Source organism: Leucoraja erinacea, chromosome 1, assembly GCF_028641065.1.
Source record: "Leucoraja erinacea ecotype New England chromosome 1, Leri_hhj_1, whole genome shotgun sequence".
Lineage (NCBI taxonomy): Eukaryota > Metazoa > Chordata > Chondrichthyes > Rajiformes > Rajidae > Leucoraja > Leucoraja erinaceus.
Window position 1 is genome coordinate 35,299,602 of NC_073377.1, and position 23,104 is coordinate 35,322,705.

Consider the following 23,104-nt stretch of genomic DNA (forward strand, 5'->3'; position numbering starts at 1 on the left):
CTATAAACCTGAAGGTTGGTTGCAAAGTGGATATGAAAACCCCTGTCAAGGAATTTCCAGTGCTTGATTCTTGTCTTTATCGTCTGAAATTTGTTTTTCTGCATTTATAATAGTAATGCCCAAGCTCTTTTTCTAACATATAGTACGATATTTTCTCCAAATCAGTGTTTGCAGAATCCAACTATTTCCTTTGATCCCTGCCAAGATTCAATTTTATGGTAGCAGTCTGAGGATGAAAGTTTTATTGTTTTCAGATAGAACAATGAAATTTACTTCCTAATGCACAACAGTATATGCCCAATAAATAATTTTCAAAACAAACATACAAGTACGATAATTTTCTAGCCAAATCTTATGAGTGTTTGCAGAATACAGGTCTTGGGCTCCCAACTATTTCTTTGATTGGCTGCGTTTTTGAGGCCTGATAGATCCCCTTCGATGGTGGGGAGGTCAGGCGCTGATGCCAATTGATTGTTGTTCCTGATGGCAGTGGGCTCTGTATCTTCTTCCTGATGGCAGTGGTGAGATGAGTGTGTGGCCAGGATGGTGTGGGTCTTTGATGATGTTGGCTGCGTTTTTGAGGCAGTGACTCTGATAGATCCCTTCGATGGTGGGGAGGTCAGAGTCGCTGATGGACTGGGCAGTGGCCACAACTTTCTACATTCTTTTCTGCTGCTGGACGTTCAAGTTGCCAAACCAGGCCATGATGCCACCAGTTAATATGCTCTCTACTGTGCACCTGTAGAAGTTCAAGAGAATCCTCTTTGACATACCGAATCTCCGTCATCTTCCAAGAAAGTAGAGGCGCTGATGTGCTTTCTTTATAATTGCATCAGGAAAGATCGTCGGAAATATGCGTGCCTAGGAATTTGAAACTTATGACTCTCTCCACCATCGTCCCATTGATATAAACAGGATTGTGGGTCCTCAACCATCCTCTTCCAAAGTCCACAATCAGTTCTTTGGTTTTGATGTTATTGAGAGCCAGGTTGTTGTGCTGGCACCATTTGGTCAATCGGTCGATTTCACTTCTATACTCTGATTCATCACCATCTGTAATTCGTCCAACAATGGTGGTGTCGTCGGCGAATTTGAAAATGGAGTTCGCACTATGTCCGGCTACACAGTCATGAGTATAAAGCGGGGGGGCTGAGCACGCAGCCTTGAGATGCTCCCATACTGATTATTACTGAGGATGAAGTGTTTCTGCCAATTCGAACAGTCTGTGGATGAGGAAGTCGAGGATCCAATTGCAGAGGGATGTGCAGAGACCAGTTCTGTGAGCTTGGTAACCAGCGTGGAGGGGATGATGGTATTGAACGCCGAGCTGTAGCCTATAAACAACAGCCTAAGTGTTTTTATTGTCCAAGTGGTCCAGTGCGGAGTGGAGAGCCAGTGAGATTGCATCCTCCGTGGACCTATTGTGACGGTAGGCAAACTGTAGCGGGTCGAGGTTCTTATTGAGGTAGGAGTTGAAATGCCCCATAACCAACCTCTCAAAGCACCATGGACGTTAGTGCCACTGGTCGATAGTCGTTGAGGCACGTCACCTTACTCTTCTCACCGGTATTATTGTTGTCCTCATAAAGCAGGTGGGAGCCTCAGACATCAGCAGTGAGAGGTTGAAAATGTCCGCAAAAGCCCCAGTCAGTTGGTCTGCGCAGGTTTTGAGAACTCGACCAGGTATACCATCAGGCCCAGGCACTTTCTGAGGCCTCCCCCAAAGGATCTTCTGACGTCGGCCACTGTGACTAATATGAGTTTTACATAGGGGGCTCGGGAAAGCACATCAGTGTTCTCCCAATCAAAGCGTGCGTAGAACACATTGGGCTCGTCAAGGAGTGATGCTTCGCTGTCGCTTGAGCTGCCTCCGGATTTCACCTAGTAGGAGGTGATGGCATTCAAGTCCTGCCACAGTTGCCAAACATCCGCCCCCCCCCACCCCATCCTCCAGCTTTGTGCAAAAGTCCCTTTTGGTCTTTTTGATGGCCTTGTCAAGGTCGTATCTGGACTTCTTATAAACCTCTGCGTCATCAGATCCTAATGCACGGGATCTGGTCTTCAGAAAAATGCGGATCTCCTGGTTCATCCAAGGCTTCTGGTTAGGAAACACTCAGAAGGAACGCATTCCTCCACACGTTTCCTATGAAGTCTGTAACATCAGGCGTATTCATTCAGGTCCGTTGCCAAGTCCTTGAACATTGTCCAGTCTACTGACTCAAAGGAGACCTGTGGGTCCAAATCAGGCTTTACATTCTTAGTTGACACCAAGATGAGCTTCTGACCCCATAAGTTTGCTTATTTCCCTCAACAAAATATTGTTTAGCTTCCATATCACTGAAGCCATTTTTCATTGATTTGTTTGATGTGGCTGTTCAAATGTGTGCCTGTCATCTTCTGGTTTCTCAAATTTGAAGTCATCCAGAATTCTGAAGTTCCTGTCTGAACTTGCACCAGGCATCATTTGCTCTACCCCATGCTCACTAACCTACATAAAATGTTTCTTGAATAAGAGCTAATTGAAAAATAAAAATTGGTTTACAAATAGCAAAGTTTGTTTGTAACATTTTACTACAAGGCTGTTCAGGTAATGAATAGTGTTCTAGCTGATGTTTCTGCCTAGACTGCAGCGCAAAAGCAAGCTAGATATTCTTGACTTAGCTGATGGGGCATAGTGTTTTTTTGTGGAACGTTGCCAGTTGTCTCTTATGTTTGATAAAATGCTTATCAAAATATTTTCTCAATCAATTTTGTATGAAGACCAGGAATATTGAGTTGGGACCCTTTAGATGGATTGTGGTGATGGTGGGGGGAGGGGGGGGGGTGCAGAAAGACGGAGAAGCGGTGAGGGCAGCACAAAGCCTGATAAGTGACAGGTGGATAGTGGGTGAGGGGGGGTTGAATGGCTGATAGGTGGACAAATACATAAGTTAAAAAGTGACAATGGTGTCGATAAGGAGTGAAGAGGCTGGTCTATTTTTCAAGTCTCCTCTCCGCCATTTTCCCGCCTTCTTCCCGTAACTTTTGACGCCCTTACTATTCAAGTACTATCAATCTCTGTTTTTAAAATGCCCAATGTCTTGGATTCCACAGCCATCTGTGGCAATGAATTCCACAGATTCACAACCCCTTGTCTTAAAAAAAACAAAAAAAAACCTCATCTCCATTCTGAAGGTACATCCTTTTATTCTGATACCGTGCTCTCTGGTTCTAGACCCTCCGATTACTGAAAACATAATTTCCACATCCACTCTATCCAGGGCTTTCATTATCTGGTAGGTTTAGATGAGATCCCTGTTAATCCTTCTAAACTCCAGGGAGTATATGCCCAGGGCCTAAAACGTTTCACGTGTGTTAACCCAGTCATCCCCGGGATCATTCTCATGAGCCTCCTCTGGACTCTCCAATGCCACCACACCCATCCTCATATATGGGGCCTCAAACTGCTCACAATATTTCAAATGTGGCCAGCACCTTATGAAGCCTCGGCATTACATCCTTGCTTTCATATTCAAGTCCCCTCAAAATGAAATGCGTTTAATTGCCTTCCTTACTGCTGACAACCTGCAAATTAACCTTATGGGAATCCTGCACTGAGGGGGGGGGGGGGGGGGGGGGGGGGGGGGGGGGAGAGGAGAGAGGAGAGAGGAGAGAGAGAGAGAGAGAGAGAGAGAGAGAGAGAGAGAGGAGGGGGAGATCCATATCCATATTCATCCTCTGGTTACAGGCCTCCAGACAGAATTACACCCACCTGTTTTCTGTGGATAAGTTGGTTCAGAATCCAAATGACCAAGTCACAGTGGATGCCATGCATCTTAATCTTCACGATCAGTCTACCATTAGGGACCATTATTAAAATACATGCAGATATACATGCATCCACTTCCCTAACCTCATCGATCACCATTGTCATCTCAAAATCAAGTTTGTAAAACATAATCTCGTTACCAAACCCATAAGGAGGTTTAGGAGGGAGAGATAAATCAGCCTTGATTGAATGGTGGAATATACTTGATGAGCTGAATGGCCTAATTCTACTCCAACACATAATTAGTTTTGTTAAAAGAGTCATTTCCAAGAAGAATATTTGAAATTTAACTAAGAAATGGGATGAGATGAATATTACTAGAAATTGAATCTAATCCTTGAGTGATGTGGGATGCAGATTTAAAGCCAGGTTTTGCGTTTTTGCGCACTTCAAATTGATGGAGGCAACTTGAGAATGTTATGAACTTGTTGACTTTTAAAAATTGAATTGAATTTTTTTTTTTAAACGTGTTCTCCGGAAAATAGTTTCTTGTGTTTTAATTAACTACTTCAAAAATAAATCTCTGGTTCCTTGTATTTGTAAAATTATTTTAATGCCAAATTTTATTTCTTATTCAAATATCGTGCAGGTGGTCAAATTGCACACAAAGCTTGGCAAACCCATTCCATCAACAGAACCTAGCATGGTCAGCCAGACAGCAACTACAACTACAGCTGTCAAGCCGCCCACTCCAAATCCACCCATGGGATCGAGCAGTGGAATGGCTGCTGCAACTCCCAATATTTCCACTATTGTAAAGACTAATCCAGTTGCTGCTGTGTCTATCAATAATGTAACTAATAAGCTGCTTGCTGTGAAGAAAGCACCAACCCCGAAGATTACTTTTATAGGCAAGTACTCGGGTTTATCAAGCTTTTTGCCAGTTTTATGTTAAATCAACAATCTGGCTGTGCTGCAACTACAGTTCCTATTTGCTAACTTGCTGAATACCACCAACAGGTGGTAATTGAAGAGTACCTGACTACCCTATTACCTGCATTTAAGATTGAAAAATGGAGGGAAGACCCAGAATAATAATTGTAACCAGTGTAAAATGATTGCCACTTAGAAACTGGCTTCAATGATGTTCTAAATGCCATTACCTGACTTCATGTCCCTAAATCTAAAATGAAGTCATGGTGATAAAAGGCGAGGTATTGATCTAACACCTGTTAATTTTAAGTGTCATGTATTTAAAGAATCCCAGGTGTAATATCACATTTTTAAAAGTAGCTGCTTTAATGTTGAAAGTTTATAAAAAATTGCTTGTCTGGCTGAAGTATTGAATTGTTCGCTAGGTGGTAACAAGTTGCAGACTACAGGAACTTTAATTGAAGAGGCCAAAACACCTGAAGTAAAATTGGCAGCACCATCTGTTCAGGAGACCAAATCAGAGGCAGTGGTGGAGCCAATAACAGCACTTGCTGCGTTGCAGAGTGATGTTCAGCCTGTTGGTCATGATTACGTGGAAGAGGTAATTTTACTGTGGCCTGCCTATTAATGATGTTGGTTCTATTTTTTGCATGATTTGCACCTTGACCATCATCTAATATATTTTCCCAATAAGCGGTTATCTTCAAACTTTTTTTCTGAATTAACTTAACTGTCCTTCCCTTGGAAGGTTCGAAACGATGAAGGCAAAGTGATTCGCTTCCACTGCAAATTATGTGAGTGTAGTTTCAATGACCCAAACGCAAAGGAAATGCATCTAAAAGGAAGGCGACACAGACTGCAGTATAAGGTGAGCCTTGCATTAGTAAAAACTATTAACAAAATATTTCACATAGGGTACGAAATGTTTATCCTCCTTTAAATCTAGAAAAAAGTAAATCCAGAATTGCAAGTTGAAGTAAAACCAAGTATTAGAGCAAGGAAAATCCAGGAAGAAAAAATGAGAAAACAGATGCAGAAAGAAGAATACTGGAGACGGAGAGAGGAAGAAGAGCGTTGGCGAATGGAAATGAGGTAATCCAATCAATTGAGCTTTGAAGATGCACGTCCAAGCTGTGAGGATTTTTAAGTAATTTCTCACATCTTCTGCCTTTCATTTGTTTTCCTTATGTGGTTTGATATTTTTGGTCCATCTATCTCCTTTCCTGCCACTTCCCTGATGAGGTGTTTCTGCCATCTCTTTTCCTGGCTACCACACATGGCGAATTGTGGCTGAAAAATGACTGAATGTATGCAGTTTTCTTTTAAATTCACAGTCGGGAATGATGGTCCAATTTCTGGATTGTCCTGATAGCTTCCTCCCGTTTCGGTAATGTCATTCTGTAAAGGAAATCTGCCCTTGCCCAAGTTGGCTAGTGGGATGACCTTAATGTCTAATTACTTTGTCAGGTTAAAGGCAATTAGTGATGGACAATAAATCCTGGCTGTGACAGTAATGTCGATACTTGTGAATGGAATTTTAGATATTGCTTCTAGGGCATGCATGGCCTTTTTATTGAATATAGACAAAAATGCTGGAGAAAATTAGTGGGTGAGGTAGCATCTATGGAGCGAAGGAATAGGTGACGTTTCGGGTCGAGACCCTTCAGACTGATGGGGATGGTGGAGGTGGGGAAGAAGAAAGGAAGAGGCGGAGTCAGTGGGCTGTGGGAGAGCTGGGAAGGAGGGAGAAAGCCAAGGACTACCTGAAATTGGAAAAGTCAATGTTCATACTGCGGCGGTGTAAACTACCCAAGCAAAATATGAGGTACTGTTCCTCCAATTTGGGGTGGGACTCACTCTGGCCATGGAGGAGGCCCAGGACCGAAAGTTCGGATTCGGAATGGGAGGGGGAGTTGAAGTGTTGAGCCGCCGGGAGATCAGGTTGGTTAATGCAAACTGAGTGGAGGTGTTGGGCGAAGCGATCGCCGACCCTACACTTGGTCTCACCGATGTAGAGCAGCAGACACCTAGAACAGCGGATGCAATAGATGAGATTGGAGGAGGTGCAGGTGAACCTCTGCCTCACCTGGAAAGACTGCTTGGTTCCTTGGATGGAGTCGAGGAAAGAGGTAAAGCGACAAGTGTAGCATTTCCTGCAGTTGCAAGAGAAAGTACCAGTGGAGGGGGTGGTTTGTGTGGGAAGGGACAAATTGACCAAGGAGTTGGGGAGGGAGCGGTCTCTGCGGAATGCCGACAGGGGATGGGAAGATGTGGCCAGTGATGGGATCCCTTTGGAGGTGGCGCAAATGTCGGAGGATTATCTGTTGTATGTGACGGCTGGTAGGGTGGAAGGTGAGGACGGGGGGGGGGGCTCTGTCCTAGTTACGAGTGGGGGGGATGGGGAGTGAGAACAGAGCTACGGGATATAGAGGAGACCCTGGTGAGAGCCTCATCTACAGTCAAAGAGGGGAACCCCAGTTCCCTAAAGAATGAGGACATCTCCGATGCCCTGGTGTGGAACACCTCATCCTGGGTGCAGATGCGGCGTAGATGGAGGAAGGGAGTAGGGGGATGGGGTCCTTACAGGAAGCAGGGTGGGAAGAAGTGTAGCCCAGATAGCCATGGGAGTCAGTGGGTTTATAGTAGATGTCGGTCAGTAGTCTGTTACCTACGACGGAGATGGAGGTGGTCTACAAACGATTGGGGGATGTCGGAAATGGTCCAGGTGAATTTGAGTGCCAGATGGAAGTTAGTGGTGAAATGGATGAAGTCAGTGAGTTCTGCATGGGTGCAGGAAGTGATCTTTTAATTGATTATTGCATGCGAGTTCCTCAAGTAAAATTGGTTTATTTGAGATATTTAGATCAGTTAGCTGAAGCAAGATTTCTGTGTTATTCAGACGGTATGAGGAGGACATTTACTGGAGGAGGATGGAAGAAGAGCACCATTACTGGGATGATCGCCGCAGACTGGTTGATGGATATCCTCCAGGGCTACTTGGTGTTCGACCTGGAATGATGCAGCCTCAAGGGCCACTGGTATGTTGTTTTTAATGGCTTAACCTTCATTTGAGTTTGAGAAGGAAAAATACTTTGTGACTTTTTTGCATTTTAACAAATTTGAAAAGGGTCATCCTGCTACCAATCACTTTGACTTTGAGAATTTCAAATGGAATTGAACATTTTGTAGGTTTAGCTTTTTAATTTGCTATAACAGTTGTAAGAGTAAGGCTTGTACTAATAATTTGCATCAAAAGATTTGCATGCTTCAGAAAGAGTAAATAAATGCACTTAATAGCAAGCAAAATCTGGGTGCATGTGGGTTTCCTTCCAGATTTATTGTAATGTATTGCAGTGGCAAAGGAAGTGCATATACTTGGTGTCAACTATAAACCTCTGCTTAGCCTCCAAGGCGTCCAGACTCGTCAGATGATCGCTACGTTATGACAAAACATGCTGCTATCTACCCAACTGAAGAGGAGCTGCAGTCTGTCCAGAAAATAGTTTCACATACTGAACGTGCTCTTAAACTTGTATCTGACTGCATAACAGAGCAAGACAAACCAAAGAACAAAGAAGATGATAAAAAGGATTTAATCAAAGATAGGTATGGGTGTAGTTTCTGTGTCCATTTCTGTGAAAATGTGTCCAGTTAAATTTTGAAAAAATACTCGTCTTAAACCATTAGAACAGCTGCAGTTGTTTCAAAATATGAAGCGGTTCATATTGTGGGACCATGTACTGATTCTATGCCTTTATTACTGAAAATGTTTTATAATTATAAAACTCGTGACATTAAACGTAAATAGAAATTGTGTTATTTAAACGTGTGGAAGAATAGATGCTTTCCTGATGATAAGGTGTCTTCAAATGGAAAAGGCGCTAGCTAAGTGGAACTGTTGGCAAAATGTTTAGCATTTCTTGTCAATCCCCAATTGCCACTTGTATTGGGTGCATTAATGATTACTGAAAATTAATCACTAATTTATTTTGAAATTATTCATAAACCAACTAGAAAACTTGAAAGGAATAAAGTTTATGGTCTCAGCAGCCAATTTGCACCTTATTTATTAGCAGACTTTGCTTGAGTTAATTGCTGCAGGGTGACTTTGATGTGGACACCTAAATTGGAGGAATACCATTTGATAATAAACTCTTTTGCTAAGTGACTAGTGGCTTTGAAGTACAATTACTACCTTTTCTTCCCTGCTGTCCACACTTGCTACAGAAGAGATGATAGCCAGAGAGCTTTGAAGGGTGTCATGCGAGTTGGCGTACTTGCTAAAGGATTGCTGTTACGTGGGGACAAAAATGTGAACCTTGTACTGCTTTGCGCCGAGAAACCAACTGGAGTACTACTGAATCGCATTGCAGACAATTTGCCAAAGCAACTTGTGGTATGCTAGTTTTAGTCCTTCTTCAATAAATCTTAATTCTATTGCTTTTTAAAAATATATACTTTAAACATGACTGACTCTAAAACAGTGAAGTAATTAACAATGTTTTTGCTTTTGGATATCAACTTCAATCACAAACAGGGATGTGGAGCACAATAAATGAAACTATATAGCAACGCGGAGAAGCTGATATCTTTCGCAGAACAAGCATGCAAAGTGATTTTCTTTTACTCTGTTTAGAAAGTGACACTCCACTAAAATATATTTATTTTTAACGTATTGAAATTATTTTTTTTTTTTTTAAACTGGACTATTTGTACTGTAAATTTCAACAGAAAATTCCTGGGAATACCAAATTTTTTGACATCTGTAAAGAGAAAAAATTCTTAACATGTTTTCTCCTCATATGCTGCTATATTTTTCAGCATTTTAAAAATGGTTTTAAAGTATGTAATGATTCCCAATTGCTTGTTGTAAAGGAACTAGACGCTGTCCTTAGTCCTTTAACTAAGTCTTTATTCAGATACTACTCGCACACGTTCCAGCACTAACCACAACTGGTCTACACACGTACTGGAACCTAACAGGGAGGGAACATGCAGATACTACAGTTATACTACAAACTGTGGGAGGGTCAATATGATAATGAGGTAGCTACATATATGGTTGTATGCATAACCATCTACACTTGTGTAATACTTTTTTTTAAATGATTATAGGCGACTACTCCTGAGAAGTACGAAGTAAAGTGCTGCATTCCTGACTCAGCCATTATTATTACTTCAAATATGGAACCAAAAATGCAAGTCACCATCACACTTACATCACCGGTCATTAGAGAGGAGAACATGGGAATTGGAGGTTGGAAGTCTAAGATTCTTTACTTGTCTGCTTTTCTCTTCTGTTATCTTCCTGCTATCATATGCCAATGGGCCCTAGGAGTTACTCTATGACACTTTTCCGTACATAAGAGATTTGAAAGAGCGAAGTTCAAAGCATGTTAGTGTCTATAGAATGTGAAGTCACCTGTGTGGTAGAAAAGGAAAGTGTTGTAGAACTTGCTGTTCTGTGGTCCCTTGGTATTTAACGTATAGCTCCCCTGAGTGCAAGTTGATCCTGTATTTTTAAGACTATTTTTGTATTGTAATTTAAGTGTGCTGATGTTTATTTTTTACACATTTATGTTCAAAGAAATGCTTAATACAGAACAGGGCTCTTCAATTCAGATTTATCATTTCCAAATTCTGGGATCTCTACCATTTATTATCCTCCCAAATTGAAACCAAGATCTGGATGACAAGTAAATTCTCTTGGATTGCCCTTTTGTTTTATACTTTAAAGCACATTTTTTTCTTAAAAAAAAAATTAAAAAATGCTGAAGCTTGTAATAGGAGTGGATGCAGTGTATAAGTAATTTGGGGGAAAAAACAAAAAATCCAGATAACCGCGTTTACGTGAACATTATTTTACTGAGGATACCATTAGGCAAACTTAATAATTTTATTCTAATTTCTAATGTAGGGAATGGTACAATTAATTGTTTATTGAATTTTAGAGCCCTGGTGATATAAAATACTGGATTTCATTTGGGTTTTTGGAGCTTCCTTGGGGGAATTACTAAACAACTGATGAAGGCTTTGTGAGAGGAATCTTTGATGGATGAGGGATTGGGTATAATGGAAAAAAATCCTCTTAATTGTTATTGCACCCGTTTACTGAGTGTTTTGCTCCTGTTGACTGCAGTAAGTTGTGTTGGGATGTAGATTTCCTGCAAGATGGTTGTTTTTATCTATTCATAGCTCATGGATTCAGTCCAAAGCCTTCTAGCATCAACGGCAAGAGTCGAATCCTCTCAGGGGCTGCTGACACGTCATCGGAAGGATTTTTGACCAAGGTTTTTGTAAGAGCTTAGCCACACCTGCCACACAATTATTGGATGGACTGGGGCCACTCCAGCCGTGCTTATATATAAAATGTATCCAGAGATCGAACAATGCCACTTAATGTTGATATCAAATATTTCTGTTTACTTGAAGTAAATTACCTCCATAATGCTGCCTTCTGCAAAATGACATTTAGTTCAAGTTACATTTTAATAATTCAATTGTAATCCACAAGTTGTGAACTTGACAACTAAAAGCATTCAAATTTAGTTTTAGGGTTATTTTGTTTATTGTTTACAAGCAGATCCCTGGTACGTTATGCCAGGATATTGCATACTGCCAGATATGTGGTATCGGTCTATCTCTAAAGTATTTCTTGCAGAATTCCATTTCCTTTCTTGCTTTCCTTGACTTGGTTTAATGGCGCTGACATAAGTTTGTTTTTCTATGAAACTGTAGCAGGGCCACAAAAATTCATTTGTTTTCAGTAGTCTAGTATTTAGTTGTCTTTTGCTCCCAAATCTTCAATCCCATTTGTTTTCAAATACATAATAGTGACATCTGTAACTGAGAGTGCCATTCTTTTTGCCCAAGATCATAAGAAAAAATTGACAGTAAACTAAATTAAATATAAAGCATGCCCGAGTAAATAGTTCAGGAGCATGTGGATATCAACAGTCAAGTTTATAGAAAGCTAGCATAAAACTGATAGTAGCCTTCCAAGTTTGAGGGGTTTATAATTACTGATTTTTTTTTATTTTTTAAATCGGAAGGAAAATCATAAAAATACTCAGCAGGTCAGACAGCATTAGTGGAGTAAAGCCGTTTACATTTTTGGTTAATGACATTTTGTCTGTAATTATTGATGCAGCTTTTCTGTAATTCATGTTTTTGCTTAAATTATTTGCCTGTTAATAAATTTTATGCCACTTGTTACTTCAAAGAAAGCATATAAAAGTTAATTCTACCAACGAAACGTGGCAGCACTAAACTAGTTTGGAGATAAATGCCTCTTTTTAATAATGAATATTTAAATATGGTAAATGGGTCCACATAAAATGTTTGCTTTCCAAGCTGCTTAAAATCTGAGCTATGGATGACATACACTATTTAAAATTAATTATTTTCTGGCACTTGCAGTGTTAGGAAATTGGTTAACCTTCAAAGCTAAAATAGTTGCATTTTTGGACCTGATGCTGCAAGCTCAATACAATTGTTTTGTTGTCCTGAGGGTTTGCATCCAATACTTGGTTTTACCCAACATTTAATGCCGAGAACCCTCTGCACAGTCTACAGTATTAGTTGTATTTGTGTCTAGGTCAGGTGGGGTTTTTAAAGAAAATTGCCAGTCAAGAGTGGAAAAGATAAATAATTTGTGTTTCTGGCACACAACCCTTCATTAGACCCTCCACAATTAAACTGATTAAACAAACTTTTTTTATTTTTTTTCTTCAAATACAGTATATTTTAGAGAATTTTCAAAGTTGGCTGATATATTGTGAATCATAGGGAACGGGCAAGGTTGACAATTTTTTTTAATTTTAATTCCTGTCCCACCCCCTTTCTTTTTGGTTACTTTAACTCATTCACCAAATACAGCACTGGAACATAGTAACTGACATTGAACTGAAGTCAAGTTTAGGTGGAATACTTTTGTACCTTAAAACAATTTCCTCCCAGCAAAGCCATAAACTGGAATGATAATGAGCTAGTTAAAACACACACCTTGGCAATTGACCAACTCCAATTTGCAAGATTCTTTATCAATTTTCTATGTGGATTTCTGGAGGCCCTTCTATTACAAGTTCTGATTTGGCTGGTGAAGTGTGGCTACTAGTCCTCCGTGTACATCAGGGAAAGCTAATATTTGGAGCGGTGTCATTCCTTGTGTTACTGGACATTCTTGAACGTGTCATTATTTGAGTTACTTGAGATAACAAAAGCTCAAGTACAATAATATGTTTAATTTGAAGTTATTGGATATTTCAAAAATTATATTGAGGATTCCCTCGTGTATTGTCAATTTGTAGTAGAATGTGTGGCAGTATGGCTATGTTTCTGAAATGTCATGCCTACCTGGTCAAACACCCATTCCTCACTGCACTTTGCCAATTCGATCCATTTTAGATGTAACCTCGGTTATGGTGAAAGACCCACCGGACGTCTTGGACAGGCAAAAATGCCTTGACGCTCTGGCTGCTCTCCGCCACGCTAAGTGGTTCCAGGTTCGGAACATCATTTTACTTACTTACTTGTAGCCTTATGAGAGATGATTGAGTTTGACTTTTCCATGAAAATGAGCTGTTACATTAGTAAACCTAATATACCCAAGGCTGCCTACGTTGACCGTGCCTTTGCCTAAGAAAGTGACCAGGAAAATACTACCAAATTTTTTACTTTGTTTAAAACTTGAAATTCTGTAACTTTTTTTTCTGGTCATTGACTAGCATGAGGCATCCTTTTGTCGCTTCTTGTAACGTTTGCACTTATCAGTATTGTGTTGTAACTGTTCCATAAGACTGCAGATTAACTAGCTTTTAAAAAGGTGTCTTATGCTTTATGCTCAGCTTTCATAAACCTTTTTCTTCACCTACTTCATTTATAATTTGTAAGATTTATTGTTTATGTTGGAGCGGGAGACAGAAGTTGCTCTAACTTACTGCGACTTTGCAGCGTGGCAAACGTACAGTAAGAAAAGGCAGTCTACCATGTCTTCCGTGATTTATATTTTCCTTTTAACATGTGTAATTATGTATTTTCCATGGATAAATCTTGTTCTTTAAAAATGCCATGAAGGAAGAACGCGGGGGAGAGGAAGTTCTCAAGAGGCCAGGAAGATGAGCTAGGACAGCTTCTTCCTGTTTCTGCTGTGCACTTTGGCCCCCATTTCTTCCACAGAAGAATTCTGTTGTGGAAAGTAGGCTCATGAGTAAAGTGCTGGATATTTTTTTCTTTGAATCCACCATCTTTACAAGCTTTTATTTCAAAACAGCAGTGTTTTTCCCCATTACATAATCTCTAGCCCCAAGACTTACTGACGTCCATGTGATTTAGATTTTTGTTTCTGCTCCAGGCTAGAGCCAATGGTTTGCAATCTTGTGTGATCATTATTCGCATCTTGCGTGATCTCTGCCAGCGGGTACCAACCTGGGGAGTTTTGCCAAGCTGGGTAAGTGAAGCATCTATTTAAATGTAAAAGTCATTTAAGAAAGACTTGGTTTGACTTTGTCAGTGTAGAGGAATGTTCTAATTACACAGAATAGCACTTTTTTGATACCATTGATCACAAAATAGTTTTAAGAAATGGCATAACTACATTTGTGCTATTATCCTAATACAATGGTATTCTTACAATACTGAAGATTTGTGCTTCAGAGCCAACCATGCCTCTAATCAATCTATTGCAGTGCACAAACAATGGCATCTGCCCAATAATCAGTAAAATGGTCCAAATATGCCCAGTCCAGCAAAAACAGAACAAATCCACTGTTACTATTTACTATCTTGGCAACAGACAGAGGAAGATGTCCTTGGTATTGCTATCAGGCAGCTTTTACCAGTTTTCCTCTCTTTGAGACTCAGTCTAGGTTTTTCCAGGATTTCACCACAACTTTGTTCCAAATGTGGAACCAGGAGCTTAATTACAGAAAAATACACAATGTGCTGGAGTGATTTGGTGGGTCAGGCTGTATCCTTAGAGATAGGTGACATTTTGGGTCGGAACCCTTCAGACTGAAGAAGGGTCCAGACAGCTTCATTTCGGAGATTGGGACAGAATCACTGATCTTTATAGCAAGGTAGCATTTGACCGGCTGTGGCGTGATGGAGCCCTGTTTAAACGGGATTGAGTAGGCAGCAACGGGAATACATTCCACTGCTTGGAATTGTATCTTGTAAATCTTGGAATGTTTGCAGGTGATGGTCATTAATTCCATTTGCCAATTAGAAAACAAAGCATGCTTGAATACTACATTTAAGCATGAGATATTCAATGCCAAGGATTACCAGGCGCAAGAAGAGCAAGTCTCACCACCCACTCGTGACATTTGACTTCATGATTATGTTGGATCCTGTTAATGACCATTCTGGGTTCACCATTGTCTAGGAAATGAACATTTGAAATAATGTGGCCACAAAATCAGGTCAAGTATTAGGGAGTTTCTGGAGTGAGCAACTAACCTAGATGTTTTCAACCCTTTGAGACACAAAAAGGACTGGTGTAATATTGTACACTTTTTCATCAACCACACACATCTTGGTGTATCCAAGACAAAACAGGCTGCTTGATTAGTATCCATTTGTTAGAAATGTTTAGTCTCTACCATTGGTTCAAATGCATTTCAGTTATTCTTCTAGGTTTATCCTGCAGCACCTGACCAGTAATACCCACTTTATGTGATTATTAATTAGAACTTGTGCAAGTATCCTTTTTCAAATATCACAGTAGGAAATTTAAAGGGCTGTTTATTATTATCACTCTAATTCTGAACATACCCTCATGTAAATATGTTCTTATTTTGGCTACAACTAGAATAATTTTTGTTCAAAATAATTGAAACAAACTTTTACTTACTTTCTTATTTTCAACATGTTGAGGCAAGAGATCTAGTTATCCTTATAGTTGGCCATATATATCAGTTGTCACCGCATCTAAATTATGCATGGAACCTGTTACATTTCCAGTAAATGCTGAAAAGGTGGAATTCGAGACGGTTTGTTTCTCTGCCCTTTAAATGTAGAATGTTGTATTGAACGGAGTGTGACTGTGAATTTGGAAGAATCTGCCAATTGTGCTGCTGACACTTGTATCCATATCACCTCGGATCAAATTCTCTCTTCATTCATTGATCACCTTGACCCTCCCAATTGCACAATGCGATTTTCTATATTAATTCCAGAAAACCTATTACTTGCACATTCTTTTAAAGATTCTGTATTTTGGATTCCTGCATCCATACTCTACCCTGTTTCTTCAAGTATTTGTCTTAACTAGTACTCTCCAATCGTCTAATTTCTCTTTCTTGTTATTTGGAACAGCTCCTTCAAATTTAATGCAGAGAGCTTTTGTGTGTAAATTACTCTTCTGCTAGTCTTTTGAACCTTCTTTGATCATACCTTGGTCTGTTCTTTCCTATCTTCTCTCTTCAAACTCTTCTGTTCCCTTTCTTCATCTTCACTTTTGTTTGGAAGAATTTTTTGGGTAACTAATTTATCAATTGTTTTGAAATGGTCCCTAACCTTTTGTATAATAGGCCATGGAATTGCTTGTGGAAAAAGTAATCAGCAGTGCTTCTGGGCCACTTAGTCCGGGTGACGCTTTGAGGAGAGTTTTCGAATGTGTTTCTTCTGGAATACTTCTACCAGGTGAGTTCTGTAAATGTATTTGAACTTTTTAATGTTAGGTACTGTTATTTGAACTAAAAGGCATTTGTTCCTTTATCTGCCAGCTCCTAATATCGCCCATCCACGGTTTTGTCTGTCCTTGTACCCACTCAATCTTCCACTGCAAAAGTTTATAATTTCTGTCAAAATAAATTGCAGTTGCCTCGGTCACGCCATGCATTGTTAATTTCTGGATATCCTACAGAATTTAAATGAACATAAAATAGTACAGAAGAGAACCAGCCCTTGAGCCCATAATACCTGTGCCAAACAGTGTTTCATGGCCATCATTATAGTTTATTGAATATTCGTTCACCTATTTAAATTTGACAAATACTGTGAAATCATTAAACCGGTAATTTAATGCTATTGTATTTACTAGAACATAGAACAGTGCAGCACAGGAACAGGCCCTTTGGCCAACAATGTTTGTGCTGAACATAATGCTGAGCTAAATTAATCTGTTCTGCCTGCACGTGATTTGTATATCTCCAATCTGCACATCCATGTAACTATTTAACGACCTCTTAAATACTGCGATTTTATCTGCTTCCACCACCGCCCCTGGCAGTGTGTTCCAGGCACCCACCACTCTGTAAAAAGAAAACAAATCCTTTCATTCTTTCTTTTGATCTTAAAGTTATGCCTTTGTCTTTGATATTTCCACTGGGGGTGGGGGGGGGAGAAGAGGTTCTGACTCTCTAATGTATCTGTGCCTCTCATAATTGTATATGCTTCTATATCAGGTCTCCCCTCGGACTCTCACATTCCAGATAAAACAATCCAAGTCTGTTCAACCTCTCCTTATTGCTAATACGTTCTAATCCTGGTAAATTTCATTAACGCTCTCCAAAGTTACCCCATCCTTCCTGTAATGGGGCAACCAGAACAACACGCACTACTCCAAATGTGGCCTCGCAAAGGTTTATAAAGGTTTGCAACATGACTTCCTGGCTCTTATTTCTATGTCCTGACCTATGTAGGCAAGCATATCACATGCTATCTTTATCACTCTACTTGTGTTGCCAGTTTCAGGGAGCTATGGACTTTTACCCAGAATATCAGTGCTGTTAAAGGGCTGCTAACCCTGTACTTCCCCATTGTATTCAACCTTCCAAAGTGCAATACCTTACACTTACTCAGATTAAACTCCATCTGCCATTTCCCCACCCATGTCTGTATCTATATCCTGTTGTACCCTTTCACACTCATCCTCACAAACCACAACTTCACCAATTATGATGTTGTCTGCTGGTCCCAGTCCTCCAGCCAGATTAACACTTTTTTTTTAATCTTCGACTATTAAATTTGGATGCAGCATAGTTTGCAGCCAAAGGTCTGAAGTTTCCAATCATTTCAAAGGTTGCTGCACTTTCATATTTATCATTTCATAAATATTCTTATGCCAAAGGAGACCGTTGAGTTTATTTGGCCCACTAAATCTTTGCCTGCTCAGAGCATTCCCACCTCTCCCATTCTGCCACTTACATGCAACCTATGCCCTCCCCAATTAACTTGTAAGCATGTCTTTGGGATGTGTGAGGGAGTTAGTATGCCTAAAGGAGACCAGGAAAACGTGACACAAACGGTATTGGTTAGGATAGATAGTCGTTGGAATTCTATCATGCATTCTTGTGACATTAACTTTTTTTGACATGTCCAAAAATGCCATTTCCAGAAAGAAACCCGTCTAATCAGTGCCATCCTCTTCACTTGCTGTCATGTAGGCTTTTCCAGTAACTTTGCATTGATGTGAATCTTGGGAATAGTGACTTCTCAATTTGTCAGGAGTGAAAATGAGTCGTTGATAACACTTGAGTTTTACTCGTACATGGAATCATGTTTGTTGTGCTCACCATCCAATGAATATTTGATGGTGTTGAAAACAGATAATCGTAGTAGTTTTTTAGCCTGTATTAGCTAATTAACAATGAGCTTGCCCTGGTTCGGTTTATTTTATTGTATAAAATGAAGTTGTTGCAAATTATATTTGAGAATAAATCCAAAATCATATGAACAATCCAATTTTTTTTTTTTTTTTTTTTTTTTTAAATTTGTAATGACGTTTTTAGGTGGTCCTGGCCTATATGATCCTTGTGAAAAGAACCCGAATGATACATTGAATTCAGTCATTGAACAACAGCGAGAAGATATAACAGCTAGTGCACAGGTATGATTCTCACAAACGGAAAAGTCACTTATGTTGCTTGTTATTTGAAAAATATATTGTAAATGTGTTGCTGGTCTGTTTCCTGATTAGACATATGTAGAATTATATTCTGTGTTTTTGTAGGTAAATGTTGAGGGAATTACTTCCATGATATATTTTGTCCCTCATTCGATATAACTCTTTTCTCACTTAGCTCACCTCTATTTAGGGCTACATCCTGATCATCCACTTGGGAATCATCGTAAATTATTTGCCTTTTGACTGCATGTGACATTATCTATATTAATTTGCACACATATTTTTACTTGAATAGCTGCAATTCATCCCCCATTATCCACACATCAAAAGTGGCTTTTCTGTTTTTTTACAATTCCTTCAAATAACCTTTGTCATTATTCACCACCGGTACTGAATTGATGAGAGAGATTGTTAGCATTTGGGAGTTGGCCAAAGTGCTTTACATTTGTTATAAGAATAGTATAAACAAAAACTACATACATACATACATACATACATACATATAGCCCTCGCTCAGTGGACGTCAGGAAAGGCTTGGGAGTGTAGTGAAGTTTTTGGTCTTGACTTGAAGGAGTCGATGGAGGGGGCAGTTCTGATGGGAAGGGGGATGCTGTTCCACAGTCTAGGAGCTGCAACCGCAAAGGCGCGGTCGCCCCTAAGCTTATGCCTAGACCGTGGGATATTCAGCAGCCCCAAGTTGGCCGATCTGAGGGACCTGGAGGTGGAGTGGTGGGTGAGAAGACTTTTAATGTAGTAGGGGGCAAGCCCATTGAGGGCTTTGTAGACACAGGTCTTGAAATGTATACGGAACCGCATATATAGTTAATAGATATTGCTTTGAAATCTTTTGAATACAATGTTATTACCAGTCATGTTTTACCATACTTGACAATTGTTTAAAATTACTAGCTTTTGCAGTTATTTTTGCATTGTTTCCCAAAGAAAGAATTGCATGTTTTATTTGTTCAGTCTGTGGAAATAAAGAATGTGAAAGTTGGTGGTGTATACAACCAAATCTGAAATATGGTATTTGACAATTTGGTATCTATCTGATTGCTGTTAATTAGATGATAAAAATTAGGCATGTTTTTAAACTGCGATTACCATGTACAGTGGGGGACTAAAGCAACCAGGAAAGAAGAAAATCGTGTACATCTGATGAGGTTAAGGGGGGACCTGATAGAGGTCTTTAAAATGATGAGAGGGATAGACAGAGTTGATGTGGACAAGCTTTTCCCTTTGAGAATAGGGAAGATTCAAACAAGAGGACATGACTTCAGAATTAAGGGACAGAAGTTTAGGGGTAATATGAGGGGGAACTTCTTTACGCAGAGAGTGGTGGCGGTGTGGAATGAGCTCCCAGTGGAAGTGGTGGAGGCAGGTTCATTGGTATCATTTAAAAATAAATTGGATAGGCATATGGATGAGAAGGGAATGGAGGGTTATGGTACGAGTGCAGGCAGGTGGGACTAAGGGAAAAAAAATTTGTTCGGCATGGACTTGTAGGGCCGAGATGGCCTGTTTCCGTGCTGTAATTGTTATATGGTTATATGGAAAAATGTCCTTCTGTATCTGAGGAGGCAACATTTTATGCAGGTTCTGGTTCATATCTATCTTTCTAAACTGCAATCCAGCATGGCCTGGAGTTAGGGTGTGCATTGTAAGTCATGGGTGAGATGAGACTGCAGCTCCACGTGTGTTGATCTGTGTGAGAGTGGTGGATCTCTGGAACTCTCTGCCACAGAGGGTAGTTGAGGCCAGTTCATTGGCTATATTTAAGAGGGAGTTAGATGTGGCCCTTGTGGCTAAGGAGATCAGGGGGTATGGAGAGAAGGCAGGTACGGGATACTGAGTTGGATGATCAGCCATGATCATATTGAATGGCGGTGCAGGCTCGAAGGGCCGAATGGCCTACTCCTGCCCCTAATTTCTATGTTTCTATGATCTGCACAGCTCCCATCGGTCCATATTTTGGCTTAGTTTTCCAGTATGCAGGTAGCATTTGCAGACTAAAGGAACAGGAAATGTGTATGGAGGATTGAATCTTGGTGAGAATCAAGGAACTTGTTTCATCATTTCTGAAATAAGAAATTAGTTGACAGATACCTGGAATAAAAATTTCAGGCATGTTTTTACCTTGGATAGACACAAAAAGCTAGAGTAACTCAGCGGGACAGGCAGCATCTCTGGAGGGAAGGAATGTGTGATGTTTTAGATCGAGACCCTTCAGACTGGTTAGGGATAAGGGAAACAAGAGATATAGACGGTGGTGGAGAGATAAAGAACAATGAATGAAAGAAAAGCAAAATAAAGGAAAACGGGCTGTTTGAAGGGTGAAAATGAGAAGCTGGTACAACTTGGGTGGGGGAGGGATAGAGAAAGAGAGAGGGAATGCCGGGGCTACCTGAAGTTGGAGAAATCAATGTTCATACCACTGGGCTGTAAGCTGCCCAAGCAAAATATGAGATGCTTCCCCTCCAATTTGCGTTTAGCCTCACTCTGACAATGGAGGAGACCGAGAACAGAAAGGTATATATGACTCCAAACTAATAGATAGAACTTTATTTATTCAGGAGAGAAATTGATCTGCCAACAGTCCTAAAACTCAAGATACATGAAATTAAAGTGATGAGTGGAAAGGATTGGGGATGTGCAAAGATTTGTAGAGGTGGGGGGCAGGCAAGTCAATCTACCCCACGACAGAAGGGAGAGGAGTTGTACAGTTTGATAGCTACCGGGAAGATGGATCTCCTGTGGCGTACTGTACTGCATCTTGGTGGAACCAGCCTCTTACTGAAGGTACTCCTCGGGTTGACTAGTGTGTCATGGAGGGGTTGACCTGTATTGTCCAAGATGCTCTGAAGTTTGAGGAGCATCCTCCCCTCCAAGTCCACCTTTCATCCTTTAGCTTCTTTAGTGATTTGTGCCACTTTTGCATTATCGGCACTCGAAAAATACCAGTTCAATTCTGTCGTACTCTTCTTTTGGAATTGGTTTATAATTTGTATTTAGAGAAAACTAGAATTTGTTCTGATTTTTATTTTTAATTTCACTCTTTACAGTTTGCTCTGAGATTAATAGCATTCCGCCAGATTCACAAAGTCTTGGGAATGGATCCATTACCTCAGATGAATCCACGTTTCAGTGTTCGTAATCGAAAGAGGAGGAGGGACAACAGTGATGGGACGGATGGATTGGAAGCCGAGGGAAAGAAGGATAAAAAAGATTTTGATAGTGGAGAATTTTAAATTTCACAATGTCCAAGGTTGTTAATACAATATTGACTATATTTGGACTTGAAACAAATGTCTGATTTATATGTGTTGCCATATTTTAAATATAGTTATGTTAAATGTAAATAAGGTACACACTTTACACTCGAGTGGCATGTTGTCTAAGCATATTTAAACAAACCAATTGTTAATGGTCCCATTTGTGACACTTAAACAGAACTACTAAATTACATCTTTCTATTGTTTAATGGATAGTGATAAACCTGCTTTATAATTTGAAGAGATGCTTATGTAAATAAGTATTGCTTCCTTCAGCATTCATTTGTTTAGAATAATAAAAGCAAGAGTGGAAGGTCATGTAGATTGCACAAATCGGGTGACAGTATTTCTAAGGACGCAATGTAATACTGGCACTTGAATTCAACTAAACACTTGCTTTTGGCGAACCTGTGACGTTTGTTAAATATAAAGGTGAATGTGAATAACAATTTGGTTTCTTCAGTTTAAAGTTCTTAGCTGTGCATCAGCGAGGGGGGAAAGAGACAGTTTGATGTTGCGCCTGGCAGCAGTTTTAATGCAGTGCTTTTACATTCATTCCTAGTAAATCAGCTTGCATGACTGATCTATACCCTTGGAGGTTTGTGTTGTAGAAATGCTTTTAATGAAGCTAACAGTTTTCATGTTTTTTGTTTTCAATGGAAAAGTTATGTAGTTTGTTTTATATGGTTCAATATGTAGTAAAAAAAAAAAGCTTGAATGCAATTGCCATGTTGAAAACACTTCTGTTGTAATTGAGGTTGGACTGTACCCCTTGTGTATACTTTGTCAATTCTTACTCAACAATAAAACTTAAAGCAACACAAAAATATTACCATCTACGTTGTTCTTGCTTTTTTCATGGTCATCGCTAGTGACTCGCTCACTGCTGATGGGTAACGATGGAGGTGTATAAAACAAGTGTAGATAAGGAGAATATTTCCCATGGTCGAGGTATCAAAAATAAGGGGACAAATGTTTGCCTGCCAATTTTAATTCCCAAGTCATACATTGACCTTTCTGTTCTTGCCCCCCTCCATTGCCAGAGTGAGGCCACGTGCAAAGTGGAGGAACAGCTCCTCGTATTCCGCTTGGGTAGCTTATAACCTAATGGTGGAAACAGTGAATTTTCTGATTTTGGTTACTCACAAATGCGAGGTGGCTGAGAATAGAGAATTGTGGCAAACCCGAGTCAATTCAGAGGTACTAATTGGGAAGTCCAAATTTTGAATGTAAAATTTAAATACACTCATTAACCATGATGCGAAAAGAGCAATTCGTATTATACATAATGCCAAGTATCTG

The 23,104-nt window shown here is 39.9% G+C and overlaps 1 protein-coding gene across 1 annotated transcript in view; it reads left to right on the forward strand.

The window, feature by feature from the left end:
* zfr (zinc finger RNA binding protein) overlaps window positions 1-22,629 on the forward strand; it is a 61,728-nt gene extending 39,099 nt beyond the window's left edge. The window contains exons 9-21 of the mRNA XM_055632735.1: window positions 4,398-4,659; window positions 5,107-5,282; window positions 5,430-5,549; window positions 5,628-5,773; window positions 7,581-7,719; window positions 8,085-8,287; window positions 8,909-9,077; window positions 9,797-9,938; window positions 13,088-13,185; window positions 14,034-14,129; window positions 16,213-16,324; window positions 18,415-18,512; window positions 21,593-22,629. Coding sequence (XP_055488710.1) covers window positions 4,398-4,659; window positions 5,107-5,282; window positions 5,430-5,549; window positions 5,628-5,773; window positions 7,581-7,719; window positions 8,085-8,287; window positions 8,909-9,077; window positions 9,797-9,938; window positions 13,088-13,185; window positions 14,034-14,129; window positions 16,213-16,324; window positions 18,415-18,512; window positions 21,593-21,778 — 1,947 coding nt within the window. The 3' untranslated portion in view covers window positions 21,779-22,629. The remainder of the gene's footprint in view (window positions 1-4,397; window positions 4,660-5,106; window positions 5,283-5,429; window positions 5,550-5,627; window positions 5,774-7,580; window positions 7,720-8,084; window positions 8,288-8,908; window positions 9,078-9,796; window positions 9,939-13,087; window positions 13,186-14,033; window positions 14,130-16,212; window positions 16,325-18,414; window positions 18,513-21,592) is intronic.
* The last annotated feature ends 475 nt before the right edge of the window (window positions 22,630-23,104 follow it).